General features: G+C 43.5%; 1 protein-coding gene across 2 annotated transcripts in view; it reads right to left on the bottom strand.

Annotated features, from left to right (window-relative positions):
- The window catches only part of LOC115084421 (ubiquitin-conjugating enzyme E2 E1), a 207,000-nt gene that overhangs the window by 19,297 nt on the left and 172,992 nt on the right, over positions 1-14,711 (bottom strand). For both annotated transcript variants that reach the window (XM_029589298.1, XM_029589299.1), the window contains exon 5: positions 9,761-9,908. In XM_029589298.1, the coding sequence (XP_029445158.1) occupies positions 9,761-9,908 (148 nt within the window). The remainder of the gene's footprint in view (positions 1-9,760; positions 9,909-14,711) is intronic.

Genomic DNA, 14,711 nt, shown 5'->3' with positions numbered 1-14,711 from the left:
ATCATAGTAGGTTGTAGAAGGAGTTGGGATTAAACTGGAAACAAGTTCTTTAAGACAGATTGTCCATATGATGAATCTTGTCTTCCTTGCTTATCCAAACAGTAATGAGCTGCAAAGGTATGAAGAGAAGTCCATGTAGCTGCTTTACATATGTCAAGTATGGGCACTGAGCGATAGTGTGCTAATGAAGTTGACATTGCCCTTACTGAGTGTGCTTTTACTTGCCCTTAGAGAGGAAGGCCTGCTTGTTCATAACAAAATTGTATGCAATCTGCTAGCCAATTGGATAGAGTATGTTTTCCCACTGCTTTACCAGGTTTGTTTGGGTCATAGGAAACAAAGAGTTGATTGGATTTCCTGTGGGCTGCCGTGCGGTTGAAATAAAAGGATAAAGCACGCTTACAGTCCAAGGTATGCAAGGCCCTTTCTCCTTGATGAGAGTGAGGTCTTGGAAAGAATGTGGGTAAAACTATAGATTGGTTCAAGTGGAATTCCATGACTATCTTGGGGAGGAATTTAGGATGAGTACGGAGAACCACTCTGTCATGTAAGAACTTAGTGTAAGGTTCATATGTGGCAAGTGCTTGTAACTCACTAACCCTTCTAGCTGATGTAATGGCTATGTAAGAAATTTTAGCTCACTGGAATGTATGGGTTCAAAAGGAGAACGCACAAATCTTGATAAAACCAAATTGAGATCCCATTGTGTGGCTGGATGCCTAATTGGTGGTTTGAGGTGAGTTAAACCTCTCATAAACCTGCTGACAAGAGGTTGTGTAGATATAGGTGCATCTGCTACCTGATTATGGTAAGCGGAGATTGCACTTAAATGTACTTTTACAGATGAAGTCTGGAGACCAGATTCTGAAAGATGGTACAAGTAGTCTAGTAAAGAATTTGTAGGGCAAGTGAAAGGATTGAAGTTGTTTTGCTTGCACCACAAAGTGAATCTTTTCCATTTGGAAGCATAGTTCTTCCGTGTGGAAGGTTTACGTGAAGCTATAAGTACCTGAGATATATTGGATGAAAGATTGAGTGGTTGTAAGATCAAGCTTTCAACATCCATGCTGTCAGAGATAGGGATTGGAGGTTGGGATGGCGCAACAGACCCTGATCTTGAGTTATGAGAGGTGGGATGTACTCCTAGACGAATTGGATCCCTGACTGAGAGGTCTAGGAGTGTGGGAAACCATACTTGTCGAGGCCAATGTGGGGCTATGAGTATCATGGTCCCCTTAACCTGTTGCAGCTTCACTAGAGTTTTGGTTATGAGCGGTATTGGAGGATACGCGTAAAGTAGGCCTGAGTTCCAAGGGCGAGCAAAGGCGTCCTTGGTTGGCCTATTGTTCAAGTTGTATAGGAAACAGTAGTTGTCCACTTTGTGATTCAGATGTGATGCAAAGAGGTCTACTGTTGGCTGTCCCCAACGTTGAAATATCCTGGTCACTACTGAGGGATCCAGGGACCATTCGTGTGGTTGGAATTGACGACTGAGTCTGTCCGCCACTACATTGTGAATGCCTGCTAGATAAGTGGCCTTGAGAAACATGGAGTTGTTCAGGGCCCAACCCCATATCTGAGCTGCCTCTTGACAAAGGAGGTACGAGCCTGTCCCTCCTTGTTTGTTTATGTACCACATGGCTACTGTGTTGTCCGTTTGGATCAGAACAGTCTTGTGTGTAAGGCAGTCCTTGAAGGCATGTAGAGCATAACGTATAGCTCGAAGTTCCAGGAAATTGATTTGAAATGTTGCTTCGAGCTTTGTCCAAGTTCCTTGTGTTTGGAGATTGTATATATGAGCTCCCCAACCCAAGGTGGATGCATCTGTAGTTACAGTTACTAGTGGAACTGGTTGTTGAAAAGGTAGGCCCTTGCGCAAATTGTCCTTGTTCATCCACCATAGTAGAGAAGAACGTAGTTGGTGGGTTACTTGAATTTGAGTATGCAGTGGTTGAATGGCTTGGATCCATTGTGATCTCAAAGTCCATTGTGTTATTCTCATGGCTAGACGTGCCATGGGTGTGACGTGAACTGTAGAGGCCATGTGGCCTAGTAAAGTTAGAAACTGGTGAGCTGTTGCTTGTGTTTGTGAGCTGAGCCATGTTGCTAGCAGTGAGATTGTTTCTGCACGATCTTCTGGTAGAAAAGCTCTTGCAAGGTTAGTGTTCAATTCTGCTCCTATGAATTGGAGCAGTTGTAATGGTGTGAGATGGGATTTTTGATAATTGATCAGGAATCCCACTGAATGTAGTGTTGCAATTGTTTGATTGAGAGAATCGAGAGCTCCTTGTAGAGACTGACTTCTGATGAGCCAGTCGTCCAGGTATGGGAAGACATGAGCACCTTGTTTGCGCAGATGTGCTGCTATGACTGCTAGACATTTTGTGAACACTCTGGGTGCAGAGGCGAGTCCGAAAGGGAGTACTCTGTATTGGAAATGTTGATGACCCACTATGAAGCGCAGGTACTTGCGATGAGGAGGGTATATTGGGATGTGAGTATAAGCATCCTGAAGGTCCAGAGAACAAAGCCAATCTCCTTGTTGAAGAAGAGGAAGCATGGTGCCTAAGGAAACCATCCTGAATTTTTCTTTCTTTAGAAATTTGTTGAGATTTCTTAGGTCTAGAATGGGCCTTAGGCCTCCTGTTTTCTTTGGAATGAGGAAGTAACGGGAGTAGAATCCTCTTCCCTTCTGCGATTGGGGCACTAACTGTATTGCCTTGATTTTCAGAAGGGTGGATAATTCTGCTTGTAGATGAATTAGTTGAGACTCTTGTTGTGGGAAGGCTCTCGGTGGAAATTCTGGTGGAATTGATAGGAAATTTAGTTTGCATCCTTGAGCAACTATAGAGAGCACCCATTGGTCTGTTATTGTTTTGTAGTGAGTGTAAAAATGGGATACTCTTCCACCGACTGGAAGTTGTGTGTGAGGGTTGAAAGGAGTGGCTTGTTCTCTGGGATGTATCTCAAAACCCAGACGCAGGGCCTGTCTGAGGTGGAGGTTGAGTACGAGGTGCCCTGGGTTGTCTAGTTTGGGCACGTTGCTGTTGAGGCCTAGTGGATCTACCCCTAGATGTTTGGGAGTAATATCTGCGTGGCCTATAGTAAGGCCTCCTTGTTTCTCTGCGGGGAAGTCGACGAGGAGGCTGTGTGGAAGGATCCTGAGGTATTTGGGACAATTGACGCAAAGTCTCTGTGTGATCCTTCAGTTGCTGGACTGCTTCTTGAACTTTTTCCCCAAAAAGGTTATCTCCATTGTATGGAAGATCAACAAGTTTTGCTTGGACCTCAGGCCTGAGGTCAGAGGCCTTGAGCCATGCATATCTGCGTGCAGCGATGCCCACAGCTGCAGTCCTGGAGGCAGTATCGAAACTGTCGTAGGCCGCTCTCACGTCATGTTTACCTGTTTCCAGGCCTTTATGTATAATGGCTTGTGCAGGTTCTTGAAGCTGTTCAGGTAAAGATTTTGTAAAGTCCTCCATCTGCCTCCAAACATTTCTCTGATACTGTGTCATGTACAGCTGGTATGCAGAGATTCTGGAATTTAGCATTGAAGATTGATAAATCTTCCTTCCCAAAGAATCAAGGAAACTATGATCCTTGCCAGGTGGTGTGGAGGAATGAGGGCGGATCCTTTTTGATTTTTTCTGGGCAGATTCAACTACCACAGATTGATGTGGTAGTTGTGCCTTTTGGTACCCTGGAGCTGATTGTACCAAGTAAGATGAATCCACCCTTTTGTTTACAGATGACACTGTGGATGGATGCTCCCAGATACGGTGTTGCAGGTCTAAGAGCACCTAGTGTATTGGGATAGCCAAAACTTGTTTGGGTGGATCCACAAACTGCAGGACTTCTAAAGTGTGTTGTCTTGAGTCCTGTTCTGCTTCCAATTTAAAAGGAATGGTGTCTGCCATATCTTGGATAAAATTGGAGAAAGACAGGTCTTCAGGTGGGGACTTCTTTCTGGGTTCTGGAGGTGAGGGATCCGACATGAAGTCCTCAGAAGAGGATTCTGTATCTTGGCTATCCCAGGAATCCTCCTCTTCCTGTCTGTGAGTATGTTTTGTTGTGGATCTCGGTGGAAAATGTAGTCCTGATGGACCTGGTAATGGGTCATCAGTGGGAGTAGGTGGAAACACATGTTCCCCAGGATTTTTGGGTAAGGTGTCTATGACATCCTGGTACCTTTGAAGTAGACGTTGGAAGGATGGTAGGTCATGAACCTCATCATCATCATCTATCGGTGTCTGCCTCGATGGCACTGATGTTGGCCTCGACGTCGACAGCGGCCTTTTCCCCGATGGAGGCGGCAACATGGGCATCGATACGGAAGTAGTCGATGGTAATTGCGCATATATCAACGTCGACGTAGTTATTATTCTTGGTGTCGACGTCGATTGCTCTAGGGTTCTCGGCGTCACTGTGGACACCGGCATCGGCAAAGTTGCCGGCATCGATGCTGGAAGCATCGGCATCGACGAGCCCGTCGGAATTAGCTGTTCCCTCAAAGCCTGTGATATCGCTTGTCTGTTGATATCAGACAATTCCGGCGTTACAACTGATGGTACCAGAGCAGTTGTAAGCGGTGGCGGAGGCTGAGGCGTTGGATCTGCTGCAGGGCCCTGCAGGGGATCAGGTGTCGAGATCGGAAGATGAGGCCCAGACCCCGAGGTTTCCTCCGAGCGTGGCCGCTTTGCCGTCGACGGATCCTGGGACGCTGATTCAGTCATCGATGACCTTCGATGTCGATGCCTATGTTTCGACTTTTGCGGGTCAACGGATTTCGTCGATGTAGACGAGGACGATGAGTGATCTCCCTCCGGTCCCGGGGTAGATTTTTTAAGCAGCAAGCGCTTTGTCGCTCCGGCCAGAGACTATTTTGATGACGTCGAAGGCGATGGTATTAACTGAAGATGGAACAAATGTTCCATCTTTTCAAGTCGAGACTTTGTTTTCGGCGTCATCTCGGCACATTGTGGGCAATTTTTTATGTCGTGATTTTCTACAAGACATATCCCGCACTCGAGTTGTGGATCGGTAAGCGACATTTTACGGGCGCATACCGGGCATTTTTAAAAACCGGTAGCCATATTGCGATCGATGGCCGTCGAGGCAAAAACGGGAATTTGTGAGGAAAAACATTTTCTCCGAAGGAGAATAAAATGAGACCAGGGTACTCACCAGCCGGTGAAGAAAGAACCCTTTGAGAGATGTGATAGAGAATATCTTTGAGAATATATGACTTTTAAGTCACCAAAGTATTGAGAAGTTCTCAATGGCTCCTACACCGCGATGCAAACTGCAGCGCGGAAAGACGAAGACTGAAGAGAGACACCTGTGGCAGAGAATATCATGGCATGCTGGGCATGCTCAGTGCCCTCACAGGGCCAGTCAAAAGTTTCTAGAAACTTTGACAGAAAGCTTTCCCGCTTTAGGGCTCCGTCAGCGACGTCACCCATATGTGAGGACTAGCATCCTGCTTGTCCTGGGATTAAGACTGTTTTCCACATCAGGTATTTTATATGGCTTGTGTCTAATGATTCAAAGGGAGGTAGCATTAGCTGTTCGAAAACCACATTTAGGTCCCATGGCATCGGTGGTTGGAGTCGAAGCATGCCCTTCATGAATCTGGAGATCAATGGATGATTAGAAATCAGTAGATCATTATGTGAGTGATGAAAAGCTGCAATAGCACTGATGTGTACTCGAACCGATGTAGTGGCCAAACCAGCTTCATATAGTGTATGAAGATATTCTAGTAGCTGTGTGTCAATGACTGAAAAGAGTTCAAGGTCCCGTAGCTTGCACCAGGTTTGATAGCGTTGCAACTTTCCCACATAATTACGTTTGGTTGAATGTTTTTGAGAAGCAATTAGAATATCTTCTACTTGGGAGGAGAGACCCAGATGGTTTAATATCTGTTGTTCAATCTCCACGCAGTGAGATGTAGGGATTGGTGCATTGGATGGAGGAGGGAGCCGCCTCCTTGTGTTAGAAGTTGCGGATGGTTCTGCAGTGGTATTTGAGGACATATTGAAAGTCGCATGAGATACGCATACCATGGTTGTCTTGGCCATGCTAGGGCGATGAGGATCATATCTGCCACATTTTGAATGCATTTTTGAATTGTCCTTGATATCAGCCGAATGAGAGTGTAGGCGTACATTAAGCCCGGTGTCCATGGGAAAGGCATCCGGGGCATACTGAAGTTTGCTGGGGTAGATGGAGCAAAAGACTTGAGCTTAACAGTTGATTTCCGTGGCAAAGAGGTCTATTGTGGGGAACCCCCATTGTTGGAAGATGAATAAGGCAACTTCTGGATTTAATGTCCATTCGTGTGGGTGAAAACCCTGCTGAGGCGGTCTGCCATCACGTTGTCTAGACCTGGAAGGTAAGTGGCCTGGAGGGATACCTGGGCTGTCTTTGCCCATTGAAGTGTCGAATCGTTTCGCAACAGTGTCCATTAACCGGACCCTCCTTCTTTGTTTATGTAAAACATGGCAACTTGGTTGTCAGTGTACACCATGAGTTGAGTTTGTCGGAATTGGGTAGAGAAGGTCTGAAGTGCTCTCCGAATTGCATGTAACTCTAGGAGATTGATTTGGTACATGGATTCTTGTGGGGTCCAAAGTCCTTGAGTTTTTAGGTCGCCCAGATGGGCTCCCCAACCTTTCCTGGAGGCATCCGTTGTGAGTGCTAGCTGATGAGGGGGCACCTGAGGATAGGTTGTTGGGGAGAGAGCCACCATTGAATGTCTGCTTTCATTGAACTGGTGATCTGAACTCTGTAGTTGAGAGGCTGTAGGAATTGTGACCATTGAGTCTTTAGGCCCCATTGTAAGCGTTGCATATGCAGTCTGGTGTGGGGAACCACGTAGATGGCTGCCGCCATGTAACCTAGAAGATGAAGAACTTGTCATGCTGATGCTTGGTGTTTGTTCAATAGGTTCTGAGCTAATGCAGTAACAGTGTGTATTCTGTCTCTGGGAAGGTAGGCTCTCTCATCCACTGTATTGATGAGAGTCCCTATGAATTGAAGTTGTGTAGGTTGTAGGTGTGATTTCTCATAATTGATGAGAAATCCCAGTGTCTGAAGACAGTTATCGTGTGTAACGTATGTGCTTGTAGTGTAGACGGATCCGATGCCACTAGCAACCAGTTGTCAAGATAAGGGAATATTTGGATTGATGGACATAATTTTGCCACATTGGCAGTATTTAAAGCCAGATAGCTTTGGAGCCATCTGGAATAAAAAAATAGTCGAAAAAACACAAAAATATCGCTGAAAAAAATTCCTTGAGAGGAAAAAAGTCGCTGAGAGGAAAACCCCGCATGCGATTGGCTCGCGGAAAAAAAGAAACTGAAGAGGAGAGGGAATCACGCAGGAACATTACCACGCAGCTGCATAGAGTCAAAGCTCTGTGAGTAACTGAGGTAACTCCGCCTACTTGGGGTCACGATGCTTCCCAGACAGCATGGCTAATTCAGCCCTGCTATCGACAGGAAAAAAAGAAACTGAGGAGAAGAGGGGAATTGCGCGGGAAGACGACCGTGCAGCTGCACAGAGTCAAAGCTCTGTGACTCACTGAGGAAACTCCGCTATTCCGGGTCGCGAGTGCTCCCAGACAGCATGGCTAATTCAGCCCTGCTATCGACGGGAAATCATCTAAAGCAGTGGTGCCAAACCCTGTCCTGGGTGCCCACTAGCCAGTCGGGTTTTCAGGAAATCCGCAATGAATATGCATGAGAGAAAATTTGCATGTTATGGAGGCAGTGCATGCAAATTTTCTCTCATGCATATTCATTGCGGATGTCCTGAAAATCTGACTGGCTGGTGGGCCCCCAGGACAGGGTTGGGGACCACTGATCTAAAGGAGTACTTCTGAGTCCAGGCCTCAAGGACTGCCCTGGTTAGGTTTTCAGGACATCCACAATGAACATGCCTGAGATAGATTTGCATGTACTTGCTCCATTGTATGAAAATCTATCTTGTGCATATTAATTGTGGATATCCTAAAACCAGACTGCCCAGGCAGTCGCCAAGGACTGAATTCAGAACCACTAGTCTAAAAACTGAGCACTGTGTTCTAGTAGATAGAACTATGTTCAGTGGTTGCAGTTTGTATGTCTTTGTTGCTCCCACATTCTTATTGATTTTGTTTCAATTGCCCTTTCAATTCTAGGTGCAGTGATTTTTGTTGAGATGTACATTGCTTTGAGAGGTTTATTGTAATCTGCAAGGCAATTCATAAATGTTCTTAAATAAATAAATTTAGCCTTTACTAATCTACAGGCAAGTCTCTGGGAACTTGATAAGATTGGACTCTGAATAAATTGTCCCTGGCTTATTGTGACCTATTTACAAACATTTTAAAAAATTATATGACTGACAGTTATTTTAATGTCTAATCTATTCTTGGTGATTTACAAAACAACAAAACAAAGTTACAAAAGCGCAAAATAAAAAGAAAACTCACTTTAAAATATTTTTCCTAGCACAAAATAGCTAGAACAGAATCTACCCCCAATTTCCCTCCCCTTCCCTATTCCAACTCCATTCTCTTTCAGAGGATTTGGGGCAAACTAAACATATCCTCCACTGCCCCAGAACCCCTCCTTTCGCAAAAGGGATGGGGCACAACACTCCTACCCTCCCTCTCCCAAAGACAAGATGGGACAAAACCCATTCCCAAACTATCATCAAAGGGCTGGGGCACAAATCACTCATATTTCCATCAGCAACCCTTTCACTGCAGGATTCCAGATACTGAAGACCCAAAACCAACTCCACAACACCTCTGCAATATTACTTTTCCACTCCCACATAATTCCATATAACTGATGCAAAAGCAAAATGACTGATGCCTTGAACTCCACTGAAGACACACATTCAGCACTCTAAATATCTGGGGGGAAAAGAAAGAGTAGCAGTACCCGTCAGAATCAGCAGGCCTAGCCCACACAGCTTCTCCAATAGTTCCAGCTGGAAAAAAAACCTTCACAAATTCTGTTCTCTACCCCTATGATAAGTTATAATCCGTATTCCATTATGGTATCTTTCAGCTTTTACTTAAATTTATCAATATGTAGCTTTATCATCTTAAAATAGCATTTTAACAAAAAATAAATCTAATTTAAATCAGATTTTTTTAAATTCATTGATCAGTATCCATTCTGAAGAAAAATAGTTTGTCTAACTACACAAAGGGCCATCCTCAGTAGTGACGGTGTCATATTTTTCCTGAGACTGATTCATTGTTCAAGGTTTTATGGTCTATTGAGGGGGGGAGTACTAAGGAGGCAATATTCAAAGTCCAAAAAACAAATGAACAAAGAACTTCAGAGTTCCAATTGGCCACATGTTTATAACTCTAAACTTAACTGTGGAAACTGTGCAGGGCTGCATTTCAAGGTCTCCCATCCTAAGTATGAACTACTGAATAGGTCTACCCTGGTCATTAACCACATGGTTGTATTTACATTTTTAGAGGGTAAGGACAGGGGATAAGATGTTATGGTAAAGTAAGTTTTAGGCAGGCAATTAGGTATAATATTGCTAGGAATAAAGTGTAAAGAAAGCCTTAAAATAACTACAAAGATAAACAAAATAGTAGTTCATTTATTGAACTTATAAATCACTTGTTCATCAAATAGATGCAATGAAGGAAAAATAAATATTCCTCTAATACTACCATAATTGGGATTACCAATTTTAGGAACCGAAGACTAATTAATTTTAAAAAATGCCCATATCTTACCAGGGTTGCAGTCTGTGAGAAGTGAGCAGATTGAAAGAAGAACTTTAGAGATGGTTAGTGCTGGGCTCCAGTTGTCCTTCAGAATGTCCAGGCAGATCACTCCCTGGCTATTAATATTACAGTGATAAATTCTTGTCCGAAATGTAACCTGGAACAAAATATAAGTTGGTTACTGACATGCCACCGACAGATATATACATATATGCACCCACACACTGTGGAACAATAATATAAAAATATTTCAGCAACTAAAAACTGATTTCCAGGCGCTACTATATTAAATTAGTTTATTTCAGAACTTAAAGCAGTGCTCTGGAATTTGAATGCAATAAAGTAGTACATCATTTCTGGTCAAATAGATGTGACTGATGAAAGCCAGCAGCTTTCACACTACTTGATATGACTTCTAATTCTATATTAATCTCTTCAGTCTGGACTATAAAATACAATGCCGCCTAATAACTTGGCAGACCAGTACCAGTATTCTTAGAGTTGCCATAATGCCTCCTTCCTCTCAGAATATCTTCTGCTGCTTCTCCTTCCTCAGTCTGAGCACATCTCCAGCAACTAGAAACTTGTCCTTAAAACTATCTTATTACTAAAAACTTGAAGAAAAGGAGAACATGACAGCGCTTGCTGCTTACTGACTTTTTGACAAATTACCACTATGAAAATTATTCGGAGTGTCAAGAAATATAAGGAAATGGAGGACAATGTTTCAAAAGGTGGCTTCATCAGTTCCTCAAAACCAATACCAGGCTTCTAAATTAAGATTAGACAACTTCTGATGCCCTCAAAAACCTTATGTCTGAGTGGAAAGATAAGAAATCCATTGAAAGGAAGTAAATTATTGCGGATGGTGTGGGAACTTTAAAACTCCTGACATGGCTACTTTTAGTCTTAACACCAACAAACAAACTACAAGACAGATTTCAAAGAGGTTTTAGAAGCAGAAATGTTCCTTTTTTGACAACAGAATGCAAATTTTCTCCAAATGATACATTAAGCATTTGTTGTACTTTTTGACTTTAGTAAGGCGCCCCCCACTACTCTGTCTGACTAGCCCTTTTTGTTTAAGGAAAACCTGTTAACTTCCAATCCATCAGAGATAGTGACAAGAGTTTGAATGATGGGCCAGCTCTTGGTGGATTATATCCTCTCTCAATAGTTGCCATTGCTTTAGCAATAGATGTTGTAATGATTTTATTTGGAATTTGGCCTGTGAAGCCTAATAGACAGGCATTGTTTTACATAAATGTTCTTTGAGATCTTGCGTGCCTGGCCTCTTCCATAATGAGTCAAATAGTTTTCTGGTAGTGCTTTCATATTCCGTACTACAAACCTTGCTCCTAGACTATATAAATCCCAAGATGACTGGAGACATGATTTCTCCCAATTGATGACCCATCCATGATCCTTCAGGGATTTCACAACCTTCTCTCTCATCTTTATTGTTGCAGAAAAGAATGTGGATCGTATATAGCAAAATTGCTTACCTTGTAATAGGTGTTATCCCAGGACAGCAGGATGTAGTCCTTACATATGGGTGACGTCACCAAACTGAGCCCAGGCCGGAAAACTTTCTGTCAAAGTTTCTAGAAACTTTTGACTGGCCCAGTGAGGCCACTGAGCATGCCCAGCATGCCATGATATTCTCTGCCACAGGTGTCTCTCTTCAGTCTCGTATGTAGCAAAGCTTTAGCAAAATAGAATAATAAAGGTAGAAGGCCCAACTCCGCGGGGTGGCGGGTGGGTTCTGTGAGGACTACATCCTGCTGTCCTGGGATAACACCTATTACAAGGTAAGCAATTTTGCTTTATCCCAGGACAAGCAGGATGCTAGTCCTCACATACGGGTGATTAGCAAGCTAGAGGCTGTCATTTGATAGTGTAATATTGTTGTTGAAATGAGTCAGCCGAAGATTATAGAATACTGGATGTAGAAGGAGTTGGGTTTAAGCTGGAAACAAGTTCTTTAAGACAGATTGTCCGTAAGCTGAATCTTGTCTTCCTTGCTTGTCCAAGCAGTAATGAGCTGCAAAAGTGTGAAGAGAACTCCATGTTGCTGCTTTACATATGTCAAGAATTGGCACTGAACGATAATGTGCTATTGAAGTTGACATTGCCCTTATTGAGTGTGCTTTTACTCGCCCTTGGAGAGGAAGGCCTGCTTGTTCATAACAAAATTGTATGCAATCTGCTAGCCAATTGGATAGAGTATGTTTACCCACTGCTTTCCCTGGTCTTTTGGGTCATAGGAAACAAAGAGTTGATTGGATTTCCTGTGTACTGCAGTGCGGTTTAAGTAGAAAGACAAAGTACGCTTACAATCCAAGGTGTGCAAGGCCCTCTCTCCTTGGTGAGAGTGAGGCCTTGGAAAGAATGTGGGTAACACTATAGATTGGTTTAAGTGAAATTCCGTGACTATCTTAGGGAGGAATTTTGGATGTGTACAGAGGACCACTCTGTCATGTAAGAACTTAGTGTAGGGTTCATATGTGACAAGTGCTTGTAACTCACTAACCCTTCTAGCTGATGTAATGGCTATGATGAAGATGGTCTTCCATGTAAGGAATTTTAAATCACTGGAATCAATGGGTTCAAAAGGAGAACGCATGAGTCTAGATAAAACCAAATTTAGATCCCATTGCGTGACTGGGTGTCTAATTGGTGGTTTGAGGTGAGTTAAACCTCTCATAAATCTGCTGACAAGAGGTTGTGTAGAGATAGGTACATCTGTTACCTGATTATGGTAAGCTGAAATTGCACTTAAGTGTACTCTTACAGATGAAGTCTGTAGACCAGATTCTGAAAGATGGTACAAGTAGTCTAGTAAAGACGTTGTAGGGCAAGTGAAAGGATTGATGTTGTTTTGCTTGCACCACAAAGTGAATCTCTTCCATTTGAAAGCATAGTTTTTCCGTGTGGAAGGTTTATGTGAAGCTATAAGCACTTGGGATATAGCAGATGATAGATTGAGTGGTTGTAAGATTAAGCTTTCAACATCCAAGCTGTCAGTGATAGGGATTGGAGGTTGGGATGGCGCAACCGACCTTGATCCTGAGTTATGAGAGTGGGAGCTACTCCCAGGCGAATGGGATCTCTGACTGAGAGGTCTAGAAGTGTGGGAAACCATACTTGTCAAGGCCAATATGGGGCTATGAGTATCATGGTTCCCTTGTCCTGTTGTAGCTTCACTAGAGTTTTGGTTATGAGCGGTATTGGAGGATACGCGTATAGTAGGCCTGAGTTCCAAGGGTGAGCAAAAGCATCCTTGGTTGGCCTGTTCAGGTTGTACAGAAAACAGTAGTTGTCCACTTTGTGGTTCAGATGTGATGCAAAGAGGTCTACTGTTGGTTGTCCCCAACGTTGAAATATCCTGGTCACTACTGCAGGATTCAGGGACCATTTGTGTGGTCGGAATTGACGACTGAGTCTGTCCGCCACTACATTGTAAATGCCTGCCAGATAAGTTGCCTTGAGAAACATGGAGTTGTTCAAGGCCCAACCCCATATCTGAGCTGCCTCTTAACAAAGGAGGTACGAGCCTGTCCCTCCTTGCTTGTTGATGTACCACATGGCTACTGTGTTGTCCGTTTGGATCAGAACAGTTTTGTTTGTTAGGCAGTCCTTGAAAGCATGTAGAGCATATCGTATAGCTCGAAGCTCCAAGAAATTGATTTGAAAAGTTGCTTCTAACTTTGTCCAAGTTCCTTGTGTTTGGAGATTGTCTATATGAGCTCCCCAACCCAAGGTGGATGCATCTGTAGTTAAAGTTATCTGTTGAACTGGTTATTGAAAGGGTAGGCCCTTGCACAAATTGTCCTTGTTCACCCACCAAAGTAGGGAAGAGCGTAGTTGGTGGGTTACTTGAATTGGAGAGGGTAGTGGTTGAATGGCTTGTATCCATTGTGATTTTAGAGTCCATTGGGTTAATCTCATGGCTAAACGTGCCATAGGAGTTACATGAACTGTGGACGCCATGTGGCCTAGTAAGGTCAGGAACTGATGAGCTGTCGCTTGTGTCCTGGAACAAATTGAGTTTGCTAGTAGAGAAAGTGTGCCTGCTCGATTTTCTGGTAGAAAAGCTTTCGAGAGGTTGGTGTTAAAATCTGCTCCTATGAATTGAAGCAGATGGGTTGGAATTAGATGTGATTTTGGATAATTGATGAGAAATCCCATGGAGTGTAGTAGAGCAATTGTTTGGTTGAGAGACTGTATTGCTCCTTGTTGAGATTGGCTTCTGATGAGCCAATCGTCCAGGTATGGGAACACATGTACACCTTCCTTGTGTAAATGTGCTGTTATTACTGCCAAGCATTTTGTGAATACTCTTGGAGCAGATGCTAGACCGAATGGCAGTACTCTGTATTGGAAATGTTGAAGGCCCACCATGAAGCGCAGATATTTGCGATGAGGAGGGAATATTGGTATATGGGCGTAAGCATCTTGAAGATCCAGAGAACAGAGCCAATCTCCTGTTTGAAGAAGTGGAAGCATTATACCTAGGGAAACCATCCTGAATTTTTCTTTCTTTAGAAATTTGTTGAGATTTCTGAGGTTGAGGATGGGACGGAGGCCTCCTGTTTTCTTTGGAATGAGGAAATATCTGGAGTAGAATCCTCTGCCCTTTTGTGACTTGGGCACTGGTTGAATGGCCTTGGCTTTCAGAAGGGCAGATAATTCTATTATAAATAGAATTATCTGAGAATTCTGTTGGCAGGAAGTTGGTGGAAATTCTGGAGGAATTGAAAGAAAATTTAGTTTGTAACCGTGAGCTACAATGGAAAGTACCCATTGGTCTGTTATCTTTTCCCAATTTGAGTGGAAATATGAAATTCTTCCTCCCACTGGTATGTGTTTGGGGTTTAGGAGGGAGGGCCTGTTCTCTGGAATGTTGTTCAAAAACCCGTCGCCGGACCAGTCTGTGGAGGAGGTTGAGTACGGGCTG

This window comes from Rhinatrema bivittatum, chromosome 2, assembly GCF_901001135.1.
Source record: "Rhinatrema bivittatum chromosome 2, aRhiBiv1.1, whole genome shotgun sequence".
Lineage (NCBI taxonomy): Eukaryota > Metazoa > Chordata > Amphibia > Gymnophiona > Rhinatrematidae > Rhinatrema > Rhinatrema bivittatum.
The sequence above is the reverse complement of the archived record's forward strand: the minus strand, read 5'-3'. Positions and strand labels throughout refer to the sequence as shown.